General features: G+C 42.2%; 1 protein-coding gene across 2 annotated transcripts; it reads left to right on the forward strand.

Annotated features, from left to right (window-relative positions):
* The first annotated feature begins 160 nt into the window (after positions 1 to 160).
* On the forward strand, positions 161 to 20,041 carry LOC110529803 (AN1-type zinc finger protein 3). 2 transcript variants are annotated; one of them, XM_021612340.2, is made up of 7 exons: positions 161 to 314; positions 443 to 810; positions 3,646 to 3,686; positions 6,809 to 7,006; positions 17,458 to 17,526; positions 17,620 to 17,793; positions 17,984 to 20,041. In XM_021612340.2, exons 2-7 carry the CDS (start codon positions 746 to 748, stop codon positions 18,136 to 18,138), a joined length of 702 nt encoding a protein of 233 aa, XP_021468015.1. In that variant the 5' UTR covers positions 161 to 314; positions 443 to 745; the 3' UTR covers positions 18,139 to 20,041. The 2 variants fall into 2 exon arrangements, with proteins under 2 accessions (XP_021468015.1, XP_021468016.1); XM_021612341.2 differs by lacking the exon at positions 443 to 810 and having other exon boundaries at positions 178 to 314.
* Positions 20,042 to 20,230: the final 189 nt, after the last annotated feature.

Below are 20,230 nucleotides of genomic sequence, written 5' to 3' on the forward strand. Positions count from 1 at the left end.
TTGGGACGTATTCATTATCGCGTTTTGGTAATAGTAATTTTCAACGATTCAAACCGTGATATAAGGAAATAAACGTTTTTATATTGCTTCTGTTTAAAATATATGAATCCAAAGAGTTGCTTGTGTGTGTGTGTGAGTTTACATTGGTTAGTCAGGAACGCTAGTGGGTATTGCGTTCAATGAACGCCATTTTGATTCTGTTGATACGGCACAGTACATTTTATTCTAAATGAAGGTCTAGGTACCGGTAGTTTCCTGAACAGCTTACTTCGTACAGTTCGGCCCACTGAAGATTGGGGGACGCAGCACATGGTGTAAGTGGAATGATATTCGATGTGACTGCTGCTTACTCTGTGTCGAATACTCGTGATTAATATTGAGATTGTTGGAAATATTTGTTGTTGTGGTGTTTATGTTTTGTGTTGTATCTTTCATGTTACAGGTTGGACAAAGCGTTAACACCCCCTCTGTGGCTGTTAGTAGTAGCCGAGCTCCAGCTGATTGCTTTGAGTCCAGTGAGGACACTTGGATGATCAATTAATCCAAACTGAGCTGTTTAGGACTATTCGGATCCCTGTGGCCGCTCGTGTCGGCAAAGCCATCCACCTTCGTTGTCCAATTTGACCACCGAGGACTATTTATAGAAGCGGATATTTGCTACTTGAGTTGGCTGAAGATCCTTTACAACGACAAGGCCCCTGTCTCATCCCCAGCTTTGCGTACCCTTGATCATTTTGTTGAAGTCATGGGGGATACTGGTAGTGAGCGCAGCAAACCCTTACCACCTCGGTGTCCATGTGGATTTTGGGGGTAAGATGTCGCACATTATGTATTGTGGAGATGGTTTATTGTAGTGAAAATGAGGATGGATATTAATGTCGCCTAGGTTAAAGCCATTGTTATGTTGGGCATACCGGGTGGGGGTTGGGGCAAATGTTGAGTTACAAAACTGATTCCTATCTGAATGTTTTGAGGTTTGCTGAACGTTTGGGCTTGTTTTCATTCTCTATCCATGAGTGTAGATATATCAAAACGTCGAATCATGTTATGTGGTTCTGAACGCGTTATGTTAAAATTTCTGTTTATAATCTGATCACCATTCGCTCTAGTTAGGAGGCTCTGTGTCCTTAAATGGAAATGTATCCATTCTAAATAAATTACATCCTAACTAAAGATTAAACGTTAACACTTTGTGTCCAATATTCTCCAGACTGCCATTGCCTTGTAACCACATTAGTTATCAAGTTACAGCACGTTCATCCCTCACATTCCAGTCAAGTTGTGATTACATACCGGAAATGTTTATTTAATGTATTTAATCGAGCCCATTTAGGCAGTACATTAAACCATCTTTAGTGAAATAGGGCGACCAACAAAAGGGTATGGCCTACTTATAATAAAAATGGGGCCTTTGTTTGAGCTGGACAGTTCTTCCTGTATGGTCAACTATTGCCACGTTCAAAACAACGGGGAACTTGGAAATATCCGACTTTAGTGCGTTCAAGACAACTCGGAACTCGGAAAAAAACGAGCTCTGACTGGGGGGAAATTGTTTACGACTTCAAATTCCAAGTCGGAAACTCTGGCATCTGTCTAGAGCTCAGACCTAAAGATCACTGACGTCATGAATTTACATCGTTTTCCCCCCAGTTGTCTTGAAAGCACCATGTGTAGCAACGAGATGAGGACTCTGGGATATAACTCCCTGGGTGATTTTATGTACTAAAACCCTGCCCTTCTTTCTTGTGCCATGCTCTCTAACTAGTCACGCTGATCTTTAGGGTGTGTTATATGTGAGCGAACTGAGAATTACTCACACCTCTCAATGTCAGGTGACACAATCGGAAGCATGTTTACGGCTCTTGCGGTCAACACCTGGTTCGAGGCGTCTGAAGCTTGTCACAGTTTTCCACTTTGAAGCCCTACGGCTTTCTTTGTAGCCCTTCCCTGCTGTGTTCAAACTATCTCGCTTTCTGAGTATGCCTGATTACAGCTAGAACCAGGAACAAACATCCTCTTCAGTTTGAGATATCTCATTAAACATTGGGAGGGGAGTCTGTATCGCGAGACTGCATTATATAGGCTTCGCCTTTAGAAGTGGGCTAGTTTAAAAAAATCTGGGCTGAATTTCCAGCTTTCCTGTTTTTAGGTCAGTTGGTTCTTCTCTGGTAAAATGGAGCCTGTGCATATCAATTTGACCGAATTCAAAGGACATTATTTTGATAGTGACAAACCATTCTGGACTGATACTCTGTTTTGACGAACATGTTAGCTCAGTTGAAGCCCTTATCGAGATGGGGAGTGAAGGAAGACATTAGGTTATAATGCGTTAGCTGAAAGTGGGTAGGCAAACACATCTTCAATGTAGTGCAAGGATTAGGCTAGCATGGGGCTTGTCAGAACTCTCATCTATGATTGAGGTCTTTCTAGGTATACTGCAAATCCTCTTCTCGGTTGAGGTCTAGTTACTCTACCACTGAATGACACACGTGATGTTGGGAGGAAAAGTCCAATTGCAGTTAAGGTCATGGTAGGATTAGTACTAAATGTATCCCAGGTCAATTGGAACACTCCATTGGTCACATTCCCTCCTGAGGGCACAATGGGCTGAATACCCTATGGAGTTCCAACCTTTTACTGTATTGACAGAGCTCACACAGCCCAGAACAGAAACATCCCAGCATTATGCATTGTGCCCTCCTATTAAAGTGAGTGTCAGATTTCCAGAATGAGAACAACCATTAGTCTACCCCTGGAAATGTAATGTCATTGAGGAAAGGATTCAAAGGAAAGCCTGAGAAAATGGTGCATGTTTTGGTGGGAGATTTCAGTTGAACAGATTTGAGGCTATGTGGAAGGGTTTGGGTTGTGTTCCTGGAGTTGAGTCTGCTGTCGTGAGTTAGCCTATTACACATTAGGATTGTGAGGGAAGTAAACCTGATTTTAAAGATTTAATTTATGCTTATTTTTTTCTAGGCTTATTCTGACCACAATCTTTAGTGTAATGTATACATAGGGTAATGAAAAAAAATGTGATTGATACACAGAGCTTATGTAGTAGTTGTTATCAATGTTGAGTTGACTACCCTACTTCAGTCAGTAATGAACCCTCAGGCCAATGTCAATGGCGGTCAAAAGCCCCTGTCAGGTTAGGCTTCTTGGCACAATTGATTAGCCTGGACTGATTAGCTTGTTAACCGGTGAGAGATGGTGTAGGCCTACCTGTCATTTGTTGCTGTAAAAATATTGACTTTTGCTACCTTATGCTCCTTCCCTTTTCAACTGTTTGCAACAACCTCTACCCCACCCCCACCTTTGTTTGTTTCCCCCTTCTCTTCCCGGCCATGACTTTCTGTGATCTGTCACCCCTGCCATCCATTTGTTTTCACTCACTCTCCGTAGCTATGGCAACCTCAGAGCCCGTCTGACTGTCTGGGTACAAAAAAGAATGGGTCAGGTTTGAGTGTCCCAAGAGCCATTGAAATGCATTTTTTTTTTGTGTGTGTGTGATTTTTGTTGCAAATAAGAGGGCCATATTGCATTGACTGACGTGTGTCTAGTGAGCCTTTATCCTATTTGGCCATCTCCACCTTGGTACCATTCCTTTCTGGGACTGACTTTTACTTTTGTTTTTTCTCTCCCCAGGTCCAGTAAAACCATGAACCTCTGCTCAAAATGTTTTGCTGGTAAGTCTTGCTGTTCCTTGCGCAAGCCAACTAAATTCCCATAAAGGTGGAAGACAATAGGTTTCTGTTATGTGGTAGAGCCCTGTGTGTACCTGAGACATCAGAAGGGGGTGTGCAGATTACTACCTGTCATGTTATGTCTCTGCTGTATGGAAATGGCAGGGTTTTTTTTATACCTCGATTAGGTTACGTATATTGGTTTGTTAGATATGTTTTGTAGAAGTAATGTATGTACCTTTTTGTATAAAAAAAATCCCTGTGAAATATTCCAAAGGCATGCAGTAAAAATACAAGGCTATTTTCAGAATCCAAAAAGTCAATTTCCAGATTAACTTCTCATTGACATAATAGCTATCTCAAGAATAAAACTGGTGTCAGGAAAAATATGTTCTCGGGTCTGATATCTTGCTTTGCTGTATGTTGGGGTGTTGGCTCTCAATACTCCTGTGGATAAAGATTGCAGCTCTAAAATGGAGCTTATGACTGAAGTTTTGAGATGGGCTTCTGTAGGCCTTTTCAGTAACAACATTGCCTAGAATAGATTCAATACACAAGAGCACCAAGGCAGCAGAAATGGGTTCTATAGAGGCTTAAGATTAGGCCCAGCGGCCTTTTGACCTTGTGCAGCCCTCTGGGTTTTTGGAGTTGATGGATAGACTCCCTGGTAGCCTAAACTGGGGTCATACTTAGGGCTGTTGCAGTGACCGTATTACCGCCACACCGGCGTCCACGAGTCATGAAGGCAGTCAAATATCACGTGACCGTTTAGTCATGGTAATTAGGCTTCTCCAAGCTCTGATGCGGCTCATGGTCATTAGTAGCCTACCAAACTTGCTAACTCCCTGGTACTCAGCACTCTATTGTCCCTCTAATCACTCTGGCATCAATACAAATGTAATCGAAAATCGAATCAAACGCTTCATGAGGGCTCATGAGCAACTTTTCTATGGGCTATGCAATGGCGTGATAAAGCAGATGGGATCCTCTATTTAGTAAAAGCCACCCATCAGCTTTGTCTATTTATTTGTCACCTTTCCTAATATTAAGCACATTGCTGTTCTTTAGAATAGGAGTATAGCCTTCCTGGTTGGCATGATAATGAATCACGGGAAAAGCATCCCCCATCTGCTATTTAAATGCATAGATGACATGTATTTTTTCTGCTGCTTCTGTTTCAAGACTGGTGCATGATAATGGTCCGTTCTAAATCAAAACAAATGTCACACATATTATTTAGTATGTGTAAAGACAAGATTAAATCAAGAATAGTCTGATGGGTGAATATATTAGCCTATCACTTGTGAATGATATATTATCACTTGTGAATGATGCCCAGCGTAAGGCAAGAAACAAAGCCGTTTTTGTGACTCTTTCGAATCATAGTCGAACACCTCGTGTAGCCTAGCCCATAGGCCTATATGTTTTGATAAGGTTTGTATCACAAGTAAAGTGGCCAAATAACATTAATCAACTTTACAAGGGGGTTTAGAGTCTAACTGGGATACATAAGCTGCGAGTGAGTTTCAAGTTTGGGGAAGATCATTTTCACCATAAAAATGCACCTTTTATAATAAAAGCATTACATGCATAATCACATTTGCGGTCACTTTTGATAATGGTGTTTTCCCGCTAATGAAACATTCACGCTTATAGCCCACTGCCGTGTGCGTGTTGCTGCGCTTATAATGTGAAGAAATAGCTTAATAGTTTATCAAAATGTAAAGATAAATGTTCTGATCTGTTGTCAGCTACATTGATTTAAATGTTGTTTTTTAATGCTTGTGGTTGTATTAATTTAGGATCTGTTGCATCCCACAACTGTCCCAGACTGTTTGGAATAGTTATTTCTCGCACAGAATAGAATAGGTCGACTTTTCTACTGTGGGGGATAGCAAAAGCACTAGCCTATGTCAATCTACTATCTGTTAGGCCTACTCATCTTGTTGGCTGACGGAAAGTAAATGTGGACAGTTCTTAAATATCTTCAATATGCACCTCAGAATTGGATAAGGATGAGCGCAGTTGCGTCCCCTGTGTCTGTCTTCACTTGTAGCCTGTGAGAAAGACCCGATCACGTGATGGAGAGCGCACAGCACTCAGTGAGTGCTTCGGAACAGGCACTCTGGGAGAAGGGCACAACAAAGGCCTGGATTTTTTTAGGGTGTATTAAAGGCACAAAGGGGATGCTGTCATGCTTGTCAAATTGTGAATGAGAGACTAATGAAGTGTGTACAGCCTGCGCAAAAAAACAAAGCAGAGCTCATGCCTTTCAAGCAACTTTTTGAAATAATCATTAGTCGCATCATGCAGCCTTAAAATGTATTAAAAATCAAAACACAGCCCAAAGTTTGTAGTACAACTGGAGTTAGTTATTAAAGTGAAGCATATAAGAGTACCTATTGCTTTGTTAACTGCTCAACACAGGTTAGATTTGCTTCGTGTGCGCACTCCCGCAAATCGTTTGGATAGTTTTTATTTATAGTTTATTCAGCTTTGTTCAGTTTTCTTCATACTATAAAAAAAATAATGCCATGGAATTCTAAGCAAATCTTGTCTGCTAAATGAACTAGTGTAGCTCACAGCCATTTGGCATAGCCACATCAGGACAACTCAGAGGATGCTATTCTGTTCTCCTAAAATAGACTACATTTTCTTCATATCATGCTTCTTTAGCCCTGTCTAAAATAAATAATGGATTTATTTTGAAGGTGTAGGTTATATTACATGGATTTATTATACTTTTTAAAATGTAATGTTCCAATGGTCTGCATAAGTGGCTTGTGGAAGCCAGGAGATGCTAAATGTGTTTAGGTTAATTTATTTGCAATTACTGTTAGACTGACAGTTATTTGCTTGACAATCACCGGCTGACACAACTTTGTGACCGCCACAGCCCTAATCATGCTAAAGGGTCTGGTTCTGGGTTCTGAGGTATTGACATCCTCTCAGGTCGGACCATCTGCGATTCTGAATGATGTTTTGGGGAGAGGGAATGGTGACTCATGCCCCCACATGTGTATGTTTGTGTGTACTAATGCTCTGAAGCTGCTGGTCCATTAAGAGCCAACGTACAGTATGTGGTGCTGGGGTCACTAAATACCATTATTTTGTCTGTCTTTCAGATATCGAGCAGAAGCAGACAGATGAGGACTGTACCTCAAAGCCCAGCCCAAGCACTGGCAGTAGCCAATTGTCTGTCTTCAGTGGCGAGACGAGCAGCAACAGTAGCCAATCCCTATCGTCGTCACCACCCACTAGCTCTGAGCAGCCATCGGTGTCAACCGAAGACCCTGTCCCCACATTACCAACTACACAGGAGGGTAAGATGGAGGGTCCACAACTTTAGAATTTTGCGATGACGCACATTCTGAAACCTTTGAATGAATTACCATAGCTGAGATCATTGTCAGTCATACAATCATACCAAGTTCTAACTAAATCTAATATCAGACTGGACCCTCACTCTTCAGCATTTTCAATCTATATGGTTTATACAGTGCAGTCGGAAAGTATTCCGACCCCTTCCCTTTTTTCAATTTGACGTTACAGCATTATTCTAAAATGTATTACATCTAAAAAAATAAGTCCTCATCAATCTACACACAATACCCCATAATGAGGAACTTATGTTGCTAAAAAACTTGAATGAGCATGCCTTCCTTCATGACCTGGCCTCTGTAAAATGGTATAGAATCAGCTTGATCCTCTCTGAAGATGCTTGGACCTTTTTATATTTTCAGTGGAATTGTTAACAAACCTGCCCGCATAAAGAAAATGAGAATTAAAAACATGTTCAGACCTTGGTTCGACCGTGATCTTGCAGAGATACCCTCGGCACACGCATACTCAGGCTGACTGGCTCTCGGTCAGGCAAATGAGAAATAAGTGCGCTCAGGCTATCCGGAAGCCGTTAGTTACTTTAAGGAGCAGTTCTCTCTGTGGGTCTAACCCCAGGAAGTTCTAGAAAACAGTTAAAGACCTGGAGAATTAACCCTCCTCCTCGCAGCTGCCCATGTCCCTTAATGGTGATGAAATGGTTGTTACTGAGTCAAAAAAACATCTGGGTCAGATGGTTTAGCCCTTTTCTTCTTTAAGGTTGCTGCCCCTATCATCGCCAAGCCTATCTCTGTCCTTTTAAACCTGTCTCGCCTCTCTGGGGAGGTTCCCATTGCTTGGAAGGCAGCCATGATGCATCCTTTATTTAAGTGGGGAGATCAAGCTGATCCTAACTGTTATAGGCCCATTTCTATTTTGCCCTGTTTTATCAAAAGTGTTGGAAAAACTTGTCAATAATTAACTGACTGGCTTTTTTTTATGTCTATAGTATTCTCTCTGGTATGTGATCTTGTTTCCGCTCAGGTTATGGATGTGTCACTGCAACCTTAAAGGTCCTCAATGATGTCACCATTGCCCTTGTTTCTAAGCAATGTTGTGCTGCTATTTTTATTGACTTGGCCAAAGCTTTTCATACGGTAGACCATTCCATTCTTGTGGGCCGGCTAAATAGTATTGGTGTGTCTCTGAGGGGTCTTTGGCCTGGTTTGCTAATTACCTCAGAGTGTAGTGTATAAAGTCAGAACATATGCTGTCTCAGACACTGCCTGTCACCAAGGCTCGATCCTAGGCCCCACACTCTTCTCAATATAGATCAACAACATAGCTCAGGCAGTAGGAAGCTCTCTCATCCATTTATATGTGGATGATAGTCTTATACTCAGCTGGCCCTTCCCTGGATTTTGTGTTAAATGCTCTACAACAAGCTTTCTCTGCCCTTAACCTTCTTCTGAACATCTCCAAAACAAAGGTCATGTGGTTTGGTAAGAAGAATGCCCCTCTCCCCACAGGTGTGATTACTACCTCTGAGGGTTTAGAGCTTGAGGTAGTGTACTTGGGAATACACTGTGCTTCTCTCGGCACATATCAAAGCTGCAGGCTAAAGTTAAATCTAGACTTGGTTTCCTCTATCGTAATCGTTCCTCTTTCACCCCAGCTGCCAAACTAACCCTGATTCAGATGACCATCCTACCCATGCTTGATTACGGAGATGTAATTTATAGATCGTCAGGTAAGGGTGCTCTCGAGCGGCTAGATGTTCTTTACCATTCGGCCATCAGGTTTGCCACCAATGCTCCTTATAGGACACATCACTGCACTCTATACTCCTCTGTAAACTGGTCATCTCTGTATACCCGTCGCAAGACCCACTGGTTGATGCTTATTTACAAAACCCTCTTAGGCCTCACTCCCCCTCCCCCTATCTGAGATATCTACTGCAGCCCTCATCCTCCACATACAACACCCGTTCTGCCAGTCACATCCTGTTAAAGGTCCCCAAAGAACACGCATCCCTTGGTCGCTCCTATTTTCAGTTCGCTGCAGCTAGCGACTGGAACGAGCTGCAACAAACACTCAAACTGGACAGTTTTTTTCTCCATCTCTTCATTCAAAGACTCAATCATGGACACTCTTACTGACAGTTGTGGCTGCTTTGCTTGATGTATTGTTGTCTATACTTTTCTTGCCCTTTTTCGCTGTTGTCTGTGCCCAATAATATTTGTACCATGTTGTGCTGCTGCCATGTTGTGTTGCTAACTTGCTACCATGCTGTGTTGTCATGTGTTGCTTCCATGCTATGTTGTCTTAAGTCTCTTTATGTAGTGTTGTCTCCTGTCGTGATGTGTGTTTTGTCATTTAAAAAAATATATATATATCCCCGTCCCCGCAGGAGGCCTTTTGCTTTTTGGTAGGCCGTCATTGTAAATAAGAATTTGTTCCTAACGGACTTCCCTAGTTAAATCAATTTAAAATGAGAAAGCGAAAATGGGTTTTTAGCAGAAAAAAAACAGATACCTTATATACTTAAGTATTCAGATCCTTTGCTATGAGACTTGAAATTGGGCTCTGGTGCATCCTGTTTCCATTGATCATCCTTGAGATGTTTCTACAATTTGATTGTAGTCCACCTGTGGTAAATTCAATTGATTAGACATGATTAGGAAAGGCACACACCTGTCTATTTAAGGTCCCACAGTTGACAGTGCATGTCAGGGCAAAAACCAAGCCATGAGGTTGAAGGAATTGTCTGTAGCGCTCCGAGACAATTGTGTCGAAGCACAGATCTGTGGAAGGCTACCAAAAAATGTCTGCAGAATTGAAGATCCCCAAGAAAACAGTGGCCTCAATCATTCTTAAATGGAAAAAGTTTGGAACCACCAAGACTCTTCCTTGAGCTGGCCGCTCGGCCAAACTGAGCAATCGGGGGAGAAGGGCCTTGGTCAGGGAGGTGACCAAGAAGCCAATGGTCACTGACAGAGCTCTAGAGGTCCTCTGTTGAGATGGGAGAACCTTCCAGAAGGACAACCATCTCTGCAGCACTCCACCAATCAAGTCTTTATGGTAGTGGCCAGAGTTTGCGAAAGGGAACCTACAAGACTCTCAGACCATGAGAAACAAGATTTTCTGGTCTGACGAAACCAAGATTGAACTCTTTGGCCTGAATGCCAAGCGTCACGTCTGGAAAATACCTGGCACCATCCCCACGGTGAATCATGTTGGTAGCAGAATCATGCTGTGGGGATGTTTTTCAGCGGCAGGGACTGGGAGACTAGTCAGGATCTAGGGAAAGATGAACGGAGCAAAGTACTGAGAGATCCTTGATGAAAACCTGCTCAGGACCCTAGACTGGGGTGACGGTTCACCTTCCAACAGGACAACAACCCTAAGCACACAGCCAAGACCGTGTAGGAGTGGTTTCAGGACAAGACTGAGTGGCCCAGCCAGACCCCGGACTTGAACCCGATCAAACATCCTGAGAGACCTTACAATAGCTGTGCAGCGACGCTCCCCATCCAACCTGACAGAGCTTGCGAGGATCTGCAGAGAAGAATGGGAGAAAATCCCTAAATACAGGTGTGCCAAGCTTTTAGCATCATACCCAAGAAGACAAGGCTGTAATCGCTGCCAAATGTGCTTTAACAAAGTTCTGAGTAAAGGGTCTGAATACTTATGTAAATGTGATATTTCAGTTTTTAGTAATAGATTTCAAAAAATCTCTGAACCTGTTTTGCTTTGTCTTTTTATGGGGTATTGTATGTAGATTGTTGAGTGGGGGGGGGGGGGAACATTTTAATCCATTTTAGAATAAGGTTGTAACGTAACAATGTGGAAAAGGTCAAGGGATCTGAATACTTTCCAAATGCACTGTTTATATACATCTTCAATCTGGACAAACACTACATCTCTTAGTATTAGATGTCACTGAGGAAGAGAAGAGTGCACACTTTAGTCCACATACACTCCCCTCTATTTTAATGGACAGTGAATCTATAATGTTAAAATTTGCTTCTGTACTCCAGCATTTTGGATTTGAGATCAAATGTTAAATATGAGGCGACAGGGGGGGGGGGGGTCCTGTTTTTACCGTTTTTAAATTGAAAAAACTATCTAGTCCCCCTATTTGGAGAATGCAATAGTATTTGAACAAATTCACTGATGGTGTATTGAAGTAGTACAAATTTAGTGTTTGGTCCCAAATCACTAGCACACAATGCAGGGATTTTCAGCTGGTTGGTCGAGACATTTTATTTTTACTCACTCTTGCAACCCTTTCTAAACCTCCAGCAACCCACCAGTTGATTTTGAATTGGTTGTGAGTGTATATTTAAATTAAACTCTCCAGTCTGAACTTAAATGACTAAAACCAGGTGTGACTAATCTTTTTTAAGAAATATAAGCTCTGCTATTTTTCTTCGATCACAGTTTGTTCAATATAGTTATTAGCAGTCCTATTTAACATATTTGGTGGATTTTGTTGTGACACCAGTGAGCTTAACATTCTTCATCAAGAATATGGGCAAAATGGAATTACTGACAATGGAAAAAGGTGGGACTGTTGTGTTTCGGATTATGTTTTGGCCAATAGGAACTGAATAGTGAGTAATGCGTTGTCATTTATTAGCCTATTTGATTGTAAATAAGAATAAAATGTTTCTGAACACTTCTACATAAATGTGGATGCTAACATGATTACGGATAATCATGAATGAATCATGAATAATGATGATCATACCCACTCAAATACTAACCTCTCACCTAGGGCGGAGTGATATCAAATGAATTTAAATTGTTTTTTTTAGCACAATATTCCAAATGCCTTTATCACAAGAATCAATGTTTTTGTCCGCTCGTTTTCATGTTGACTTTTTGGTCTCGTGTCACTAGCTTCATTCTGTGCTGTGTGCACCTTCTCATATACTCTGGGGAGGCTATACCGACACGCCCGGTGCCCATATTGATGACGTATGTCGTGCAGTGAGAGTCGAGTGAAGGCTGATGGATTTTGTTCAGTCAGTTGCCCTTCCCAGCTAGCTAGTTTATGCTTGTAGCTAGAAACTTATACTACAAGTTATTTATCCCTCGCCCATCGAAATAAACAACTTTCTTTTCCAAGTTTTACCTCATGTCATGCTGCTGATGCCAGTTTGAACTAGTTCGCTGGGAAGGACTCATCAGGATGACCTGGGTGAACTAAATCCATTCCTCTCGACTCAGCTGCGCGACATGCATCATCAGGCGTGTCATCAAGCGTGTCTGTATAGCCTTTCCCCATTTACTCTCACGCACACATACCAAGCCCCTCCCTCTGTCACTTACAACATCGAAGATGAGCGATCACTTCTCTCACAAGCGGTTTTAACTCACTATTTACTTTTGCGGGTTAGTCCAACCGACTCAGTCAAATTTTCACAAAGACATTTAGACATTACTGTAATAGAGTAGTTAACCTTTCTAGCGATACCCTTTTTTTATGTCTCAACTCTTCAGATTGTGCGCAGAGCAGATACTACTAAAACAGGAGTATCAATTAACATTGATTCTAGAGAATTAATGCTCAAGTTTGTCGCGCCCAGTATTGTCCCGCAAGCAGCAAACACTTGTACTAGCTGTCTAGTCTGTTTTTATAAATGTACAATAAGCATGAAACACAATTATGTAAGGAGTTGGCAACTCGTTCTCCTTCTGAGAAATAAGATGGGCCGCTTGATTTCAAAGTCTAAACGAAGTGGACAGGCTAGCATGCTGTTCAAACAGTTGGAGATGAACAGAAGGGTGTGTTCGTAATTGAACTGTTCTGCCTGGTTAGCTAGCAAGTAGTTCCAAGTTGGCTAAACTTGAAATATAAAGATTAGCTGAATACTCACTTGCACGTGTGCTTGTGGGATCGTTTGAGACCTGTGTTCATTTTCTATTATGCCTGCTACAAGATGTTTGTCATTATTAGTGAATTAATGTGCATTATGGTTCTGGTTAAATTTGTAACAAAAATGCAATTTTCATAGACATGAAAGCCAGAGATCAGTCATTTAAAAAAATATATATAATTATTATTTGCAAAAAAAGCAGATTAAACTATTTTGATAAAATTAAATGATTAGTGGGCCTTATGGTTATGGAATAGGCATATTTAGCCCTGAATTAGATGTATTTATTTAGTGAGCCTAAGAAATCATATATATTGTGAATCACCCTAACCGAAAATAATTTCCAGCATTTTCATAAATTTGTGCATTTCCTGCATTCATTTGAGCTAATTCCCACACTCCCGCGTAGGGCTGCACAATATGTGCGAAAAATCAAGGCCTTATTTTTAACCAAATGTTGCAATTGCGATTTGACTTCCGAATTAGATCAAAACACAGTGAACTGTTGGAATCATGGAAATAAATTATTGTTCTAATTCTATAGTTAGAATATAATAGTGGGCACTTTAAATATAGTGTTTGACATGGCAATGAATGGAAATGCCAGGGAGGAGTTATTGTGGCAGGAACCAAAGTGTTGGTCAGTGTTTCCTAGGGCCTAGACCCTATAATCTTTCACTAGAAATATTTTTTCATGTAGCCAACATTCATGCTTCGCCTATTCCTCTGATTTAGAATATACTGTTGCACAAACATGCAGATTTAGGCCTACACCATCACTATTATCAGGCTGTGTAAGCTAGCTACTTTTGCTCTGACTCTTACATTTTATTAGCTAACTAACTAGAGATTTAGCATTAGCGTATAACACGATTTAAGGAAAACTTGCTAAGAAAAGACAAACTAGCTTTTTGCAGATGTACGAAAGTAATGGTTCCATTTTATAGAATGCTTGTGGATTTATATTAAGAAGCAAAGTGAAAATAACATTGTTGTCGTCAACATTGTTGCATGTGCTGCATTAACCGTGCAGACTGAACGGAGGCATCCCGTGGTCAAGCAACAACAACATGCACTCCTTGAGTGACGGGGCTAGGATTGTGTGGAAAGTGGCATGGAGAGAGTGGAGAGGGTTGACTCAAGTAGCTGTGTACACTATACAAATTTACTTCACACACGGCATATCACATTTTAACAAACCAAACATTCAAATACCCAAACCTTACATCTGTGTGTAGTAAAATACAGTATACTGACCAGCACTAATGGAAATACCCTCAAATAAAAGGTGGCATTCCATACTGTCGCTTTGTAACATTTGATCTCAAATCGAAAATGCTGGAGTATAGACACAATTTGAAACATTTTTGCTCCGCTGTCAAATAAGATACGGAGGGAAGTGTGTATATACGTATGCATTTCATGAAGTCTCTATTGGCAGAGGTCTGTAAGGTTGGACTGATATGGTGACAGCCTGCTTCTATTTCTGCCTTAGGAGGAGTGGTGGTTGTGTGTGTGTGTCTCACTCCGTTGGCAATACATGTACTAAGCCTGGCCCAGATAGGAATCATACTGGGGCAGTATGGTCACGTTGACCATCTTTTAAGACCTGCTTGGTCCTCCCAGGATTTCACTTAAGATTTCCAGTTTTCAACCAATTGCAGTTTCTTGTTGCATTTGGTGTTTTTTTAGGGGTGTAACCATTCACCAATGCGCATCGGTTCCCGATTCAAATGTTTAAGATGTAAGTGCATCGGTCCGTGGACCCAAAACCGATCCAAATGTAGCATGCATCAGTCAGAAAGACGATTCAAGCATTACAAATTGCTGGTTCACTAAAATGTTTGGCTTATTCCATTTTGTCTACCTTCAGAAAATAACTCATATTTTATAACAACTGAAGTCCTCTCCTTCAGTGTCAAACTGCATGTAACTGTGTTGACAGTCATTTTGTGTGCTGAACAACCCCAGGCAATATCGGTACTGGTTAAACTGCACACACTGCCCGGTCTGTTCCTGATCTTGCACATCTGTGCAGCACTTTCGGCATGCAAATGCTCTGGAGCAGGTTGTCATCAAGGATGTCTCTGTACTTTGCTACGATCATCTTTGCCTCGATCCTGACTAGTCTCCCAGTCTCTGCCTCTGAAAAACATTCCCACAGCAGGATGCGGCCACCACCGTGCTTCGCCGTAGGGATGGTGCCAGGTTTCTTTCAGATGTTAACGCTTGGCATTCAGGCCAAAGAGTTCAATCTTGGTTTCTCCAGACCAGAGAATCTTGTTTCTCATGGTCTGAGAGTCTTTAGGTGCCTTTTGGCAAACTCCAAGCTGGCTGTCATGTGCCTTTTACTGAGGAGTGTCTTCTGTCTGGTCACTCTACCATAAAGGCCTGATTGGTGGAGTGCTGCAGAGATGGTTCTGGGAGGTTCTCCCATCACCACAGAGGAACTCTAGAGCTCTGCCAGAGTGACCATCGGGTTCTTGGTCACCTCCCTGACCAAGACCCTTTTCCCCCGATTGCTCAGTTTGGCTGGGTGGCCAGCTCTAGGAAGAGTCTTGGTGGTTCCAAACTTCTTCCATTTTTGAATGATGGAGGCCACTTTGTTCTTGGGGACCTTCAATGCTGCAGACATTTTTTGCTACCCTTTCCCAGATCTGTGCCTCGACACAATGGGTTCTCGGAGCTCTACGGACAATTCCTTTGACCTCATGGCTTGGTTTTTGCTCTGACTTGTACTGTCAACTGTGGGACCTTTTTTTTATATAGACAGGTGTATGCCTTTCCAAATCACGTCCAATCACTTGAATTTACCACAGGTGGACTCCAATCACGTTGTAGAAACATCTCAAGGATGATCAATGGAAACAGGATGCACCTGAGCTCATTTTTATTTGCAAAAATGTCTAAACCTGTTTTCGCTTCGTCATTATGCGGTATTGTGTGTGTGTGTGTGTAGATAGCTTAGGAAAAAAGGAAATTTCATTCATTTTAGAATAAGGCTGTAACGTAACAAAATGTGGAAAAAGTCTAAGTCTGAATACTTTCCGAAGGCACCGTATGAGCTGTTAATGGTGTTTTACTGGAGTAGTAGTAGTAATAATCTATCAGAAACACAACTCATCTGGCTATACCTGCAGAATTGTTTTTTCCAATATTTTATTTAGATTTTTCAGGTTCACCTGAGTTTGGGTAGTTTAGCAATAGTTTGGGTAGTTTTGCTTTAAACAATCAGTGCGCATATATATATATATATATATATATATATATTTTTTTTTGATGTACAGGGTAAACTTGATAATTTACTAACGAGGACGGCAATCACTTTTGCGAGGCTCACTGCGTGGCCGACGCGAGAGGTGAACTTCCAAGCGGTCAAAACCATTTGATTTTTAGATGGGGGGTGAAATTCAAATTGTGCTATTGTAACGGATGTGAAACGGCTAGCTTAGTTAGCGGTGGTGCGCGCTAAATAGCGTTTCAATCGGTGACGTCGCTTGCTCTGAGACCTTGAAGTAGTGGTTCCCCTTGCTCTGCAAGGGCCGTGGCTATTTTGGAGCGATGGGTAACGATGCTTCGTGGGTGACTGTTATTGATGTGTGCAGAGGGTCCCTGGTTCGAGCCCGGGTATGGGCGAGGGGACGGTCTAAAGTTATACTGTTACACTATATATTCATTGTCCACGTCATAGCTAATTTGTATCCGATAAATATTGATACATTACTAGCTCAAGCACTTAATCTGCTAAAATGACATGTTAATTAGTGGGTGATGGTGATTTTAGAACCAAAGAAAGAAACCCCCCAAAAAGGCTACATTGCCGCCCCTCCCCCCTACATAGAGCATACAGCATTTACATACCTCTTGTATAAAGCCTTGTTTTTGTGTTACTATTGCCTTTAGCAAATATTTGTCTTACTTTTTAACACTGCACTGTTGGGAGTGGGCTCGTAAGTAAGGATTTCACTGTAAAGTCTACACCTGTTGTTGTATCCGGTGCATGTGACCAATAAAATGTTATTTGATTTAAACAGGCACGTCAGCTCAGACAGATCCAGCACAGAGAGGCCCAGCTCAGACAGATCCAGCACAGAGAGGCCCAGCTCAGACAGATCCAGCACAGAGAGGCCTAGCTCATGAGCTCCATCAGCAGCGGATTTTAATTTAGAATAAAGAAATGTTATGCAACAAATGTTAGTGCACCGAATCGATTTGTTCTCCAACTAACCGAATTGCACAGACTCGTTTCAAACTAAAACGTATCGTTCCTGGATCGTATCGGAGCCAATGTATCTAGATACACGTCGAATCATCTTGAAAGGGAAAGATGAACATCCCTAGTATTTTTATCCTTCATGTTAAGAATGTAAGTCGAGCGATATGTTGACGTAAATAGACTTGGCATGTCCGGATTTGAGCTTATCTGGTTGCATGGCCACGAGGTCTTAAATCCTTCAAGGTTCTGATATTGTCTTTCTGGCTCCAAAACATCTTGTTCTAGGTGACACACATTTGGGCTCTTGATCAATGAAGAATGATTCCCTTGTCTTGCTCTTCTTTTTGTTCCACAGGAGTATCGTCATGCACAGAAACAGCCCAAGGCACCCTCTGTACACCCACAAAACGTCCTTGCGAATCAGGTACAGCCATGCTCCTGCTCTCTGTGTATATTTCTGTGCAATATTGAACGTCCCACGGTTACTCTGTAACCATGTGACCTCCTGTTCTTTCAGCTTCAGGGTCGGAGAGCGAGGCGTCACCAGAGAAACGGGCACGGCGGGACTTGGAGGGGGAGGCGGCGAGCGAGGAGCCTAGCCGAGGACCCAAGCAGAAAAACCGCCGGCGCTGCTATCGCTGCCAAACCAAACTGGAGCTGGTACAGCAGGAACTGGGATCCTGTCGCTGCGGTCAGTACTACATAGGAACAGCGCAAACACATCTGAACACGTCTGCCCTTGGTTTCCGTGTCTCCTCACCCCGTGTCTCCTCACCTTGACACAGATTTTTATTTTCTCTTTTTCTGTCTCGTTCTCTTTCTCTTTTTCGCCTCCCCTCTTTCTCTCATTGTTTCCCTCCCTATTTTGTTTTGTCTTCTAGGCTACGTGTTCTGCATGCTCCACCGTCTACCTGAGCAGCACGACTGCCTGTTCGACCACCTGGGACGTGGGCGCGAGGAGGCCGTCCTCAAGATGGTGAAGCTGGACCGCAAGGTGGGCCGCTCGTGCCAACGCATCGGAGAAGAGTGCTCTTGAGTTGCCCCCGCTGCCCGCCCGTCACCACCCATCCACACAACAGAGAAGCGGCACTTAAATAGAGAGGGGGACGTAAGAGAGAGCAAGGAAGAGAGGGAGGGAAGGGGAAGAAGGAGAGAGCATGGTTGTAATAGATCCACACTTACCCCACCATTCTGGAGCTGAGGGTTGTTGACCCACTCCTGTTAGTCTTGACCCCTCCAGAGGGGAACAGTTTGGACACTGCCTTGGACACGGTCACCATGGCAACCTCTGGAGCCACACTGTCACTATCGCACGTTCGTTTTCACACAGCCTTAACTTGTCAGAGGGGTATACTACAAAGCAGGATCAATTGGTTAGCCAGCTATCTTTGATGAACAAACAGAATTAACTATTGATTTTCAGGTTCAATTAAGAAAGCTCAACTTAGCTATGTGTTTTTGGTTGAGTAAATTGGACCATGCCCATTTCAAGCTTATCTTTCTAAAGAATTAAGTTATTTCACAATATTTACACGTTAGCTGGCAAACTATTTTTTTTATTTTTAATCACACAGCAGCGCCATCGCTCAACAACAATCTTACCCCTCAAGTCTTTGTTTCACTGTTCACAAAAGATTAGTCTGCACCAGTACTTTCTAAATGAAACTGACCTCTTTCTCGGCTCCTTGGTCATCTTGGTAAGCAGGTTTTCAGTACATCGTTGGTGACAGATAAACGGAACATAGCCCTGTCTGTCCCTTGACCACTCCTCAGGTTGTAGGGTGGAATGTTGACCTTTACCCCCCCCCCCCCCCCCCTCCCCCTCTTCCTTTTCTGCTCCCTCCTCACCCAATGTCTCCTGCATGGCATTGGATTGAAATAGCGTGTGTTAAGGACGTCGTCGTCCCCGGACATGGGTCAGTTGTTGTGTGGCCATGTTTGTTCTTATGAGACTGCTAGACTGGTTTGACTACAAACCGGACCACAAACCCTTGTACTGCAGCCTTCCTCCTCCGCTTCTCTCAGCTGGATTAGAGTCTGAACAAATGGACTAGAGTCACACACACAGAACCTCTCTGAAGCAGAAGCCCTTCTCTGCCTGCTGCTCTTTGAATAAGTGATGCTGTTGCTGTTAATGCTCTCCTTCTGTTTTGTAATACCCTGTGCACTCTTACTCCCTTTATTTTTACATACACACTACACAATCCCTGACTCACTGGACTGTCAAACTATGGCTCTATTCGTATGGCCATACAAGCAGACCACTTAAAAAGCATGCATAATACATTGCTTCATTTTTTTTTTTTGTAGTATGCTAGTCTGTTCCATATTTTACTCCTCCTACCCCAGTCACACTACTTGAGTGTGCTGGTCCCAATGCTCATCTCATTCTTCTTCCTCACTTCCCTCTCTGCTTCCTTCTCTTACTGGCCCCCTTCCTCCGGTGCGAGGAATGACTGAAGGATGGCAGGAGCGACGTGTAGAGTGGCATAGTGGGTGGTTTCATTTTGGTATTTCTGCGACCCGTCATCTCTCGAGTGCCGATGGGGAAAATTTAAGAAATGTTATCTTTCTGTATCTTAAAAGAAATTTTATTTAACCATATATTATTTTGATTTACTTACACATTAGCATATAGCTGCATATTTAGTTAAATGTATAAAACCAGAACAATTGTTTTATGTTCTCCTTTTATTTGATTATTTTCCCCTTTTTGCTGAGGATGAATAAACTGGATTAGAGGAATTGGGTGGCCTGTGTGATCTTTAAAACATTTGAATTATTTCATTAAAATAAGGGTAAACATTTTGCATTATTTTCTACAGAAACTGAAAAGCAGTTCATCAAAACAAGTGAAAATGGAAAGTGTGAACCTGATTCTATGGAAAATTTTGCAAATGTCTGTAACGAAAAATAAAAAGCTCTCTAAAATAGACAACGAACATGACCCTTTGTGTTTTCTGTCAGCCTTCAGGGGTCAAATTTGCCAACATTCTAAGGCCGTGGCCACATTCAGATTTTCTAAAAATTCCAGATGGGGCCAACGGTTGCCGAATGAATGACAATGGATGTGATTTTCTGCCTAAAATGCCACAAATTCTCTTTTTCCGCATTGACATGAGTTGTAC

Source organism: Oncorhynchus mykiss, chromosome 8, assembly GCF_013265735.2.
Source record: "Oncorhynchus mykiss isolate Arlee chromosome 8, USDA_OmykA_1.1, whole genome shotgun sequence".
In the NCBI taxonomy this organism is placed as follows: Eukaryota; Metazoa; Chordata; class Actinopteri; order Salmoniformes; family Salmonidae; genus Oncorhynchus; species Oncorhynchus mykiss.

What these genes read in the sequence shown, in the direction of transcription:
- LOC110529803 (XM_021612340.2), top strand. Translation starts at nt 746, where the DNA reads ATGGGGGATACTGGTAGTGAGCGCAGCAAACCCTTACCACCTCGGTGT. An exon ending in TGTCCATGTGGATTTTGGGG is followed by an intron (nt 811 to 3,645) that starts GTAAGATGTCGC and finishes TTCTCTCCCCAG; the next exon opens with GTCCAGTAAAACCATGAACC. An exon ending in AAAACGTCCTTGCGAATCAG is followed by an intron (nt 17,527 to 17,619) that starts GTACAGCCATGC and finishes CTGTTCTTTCAG; the next exon opens with CTTCAGGGTCGGAGAGCGAG.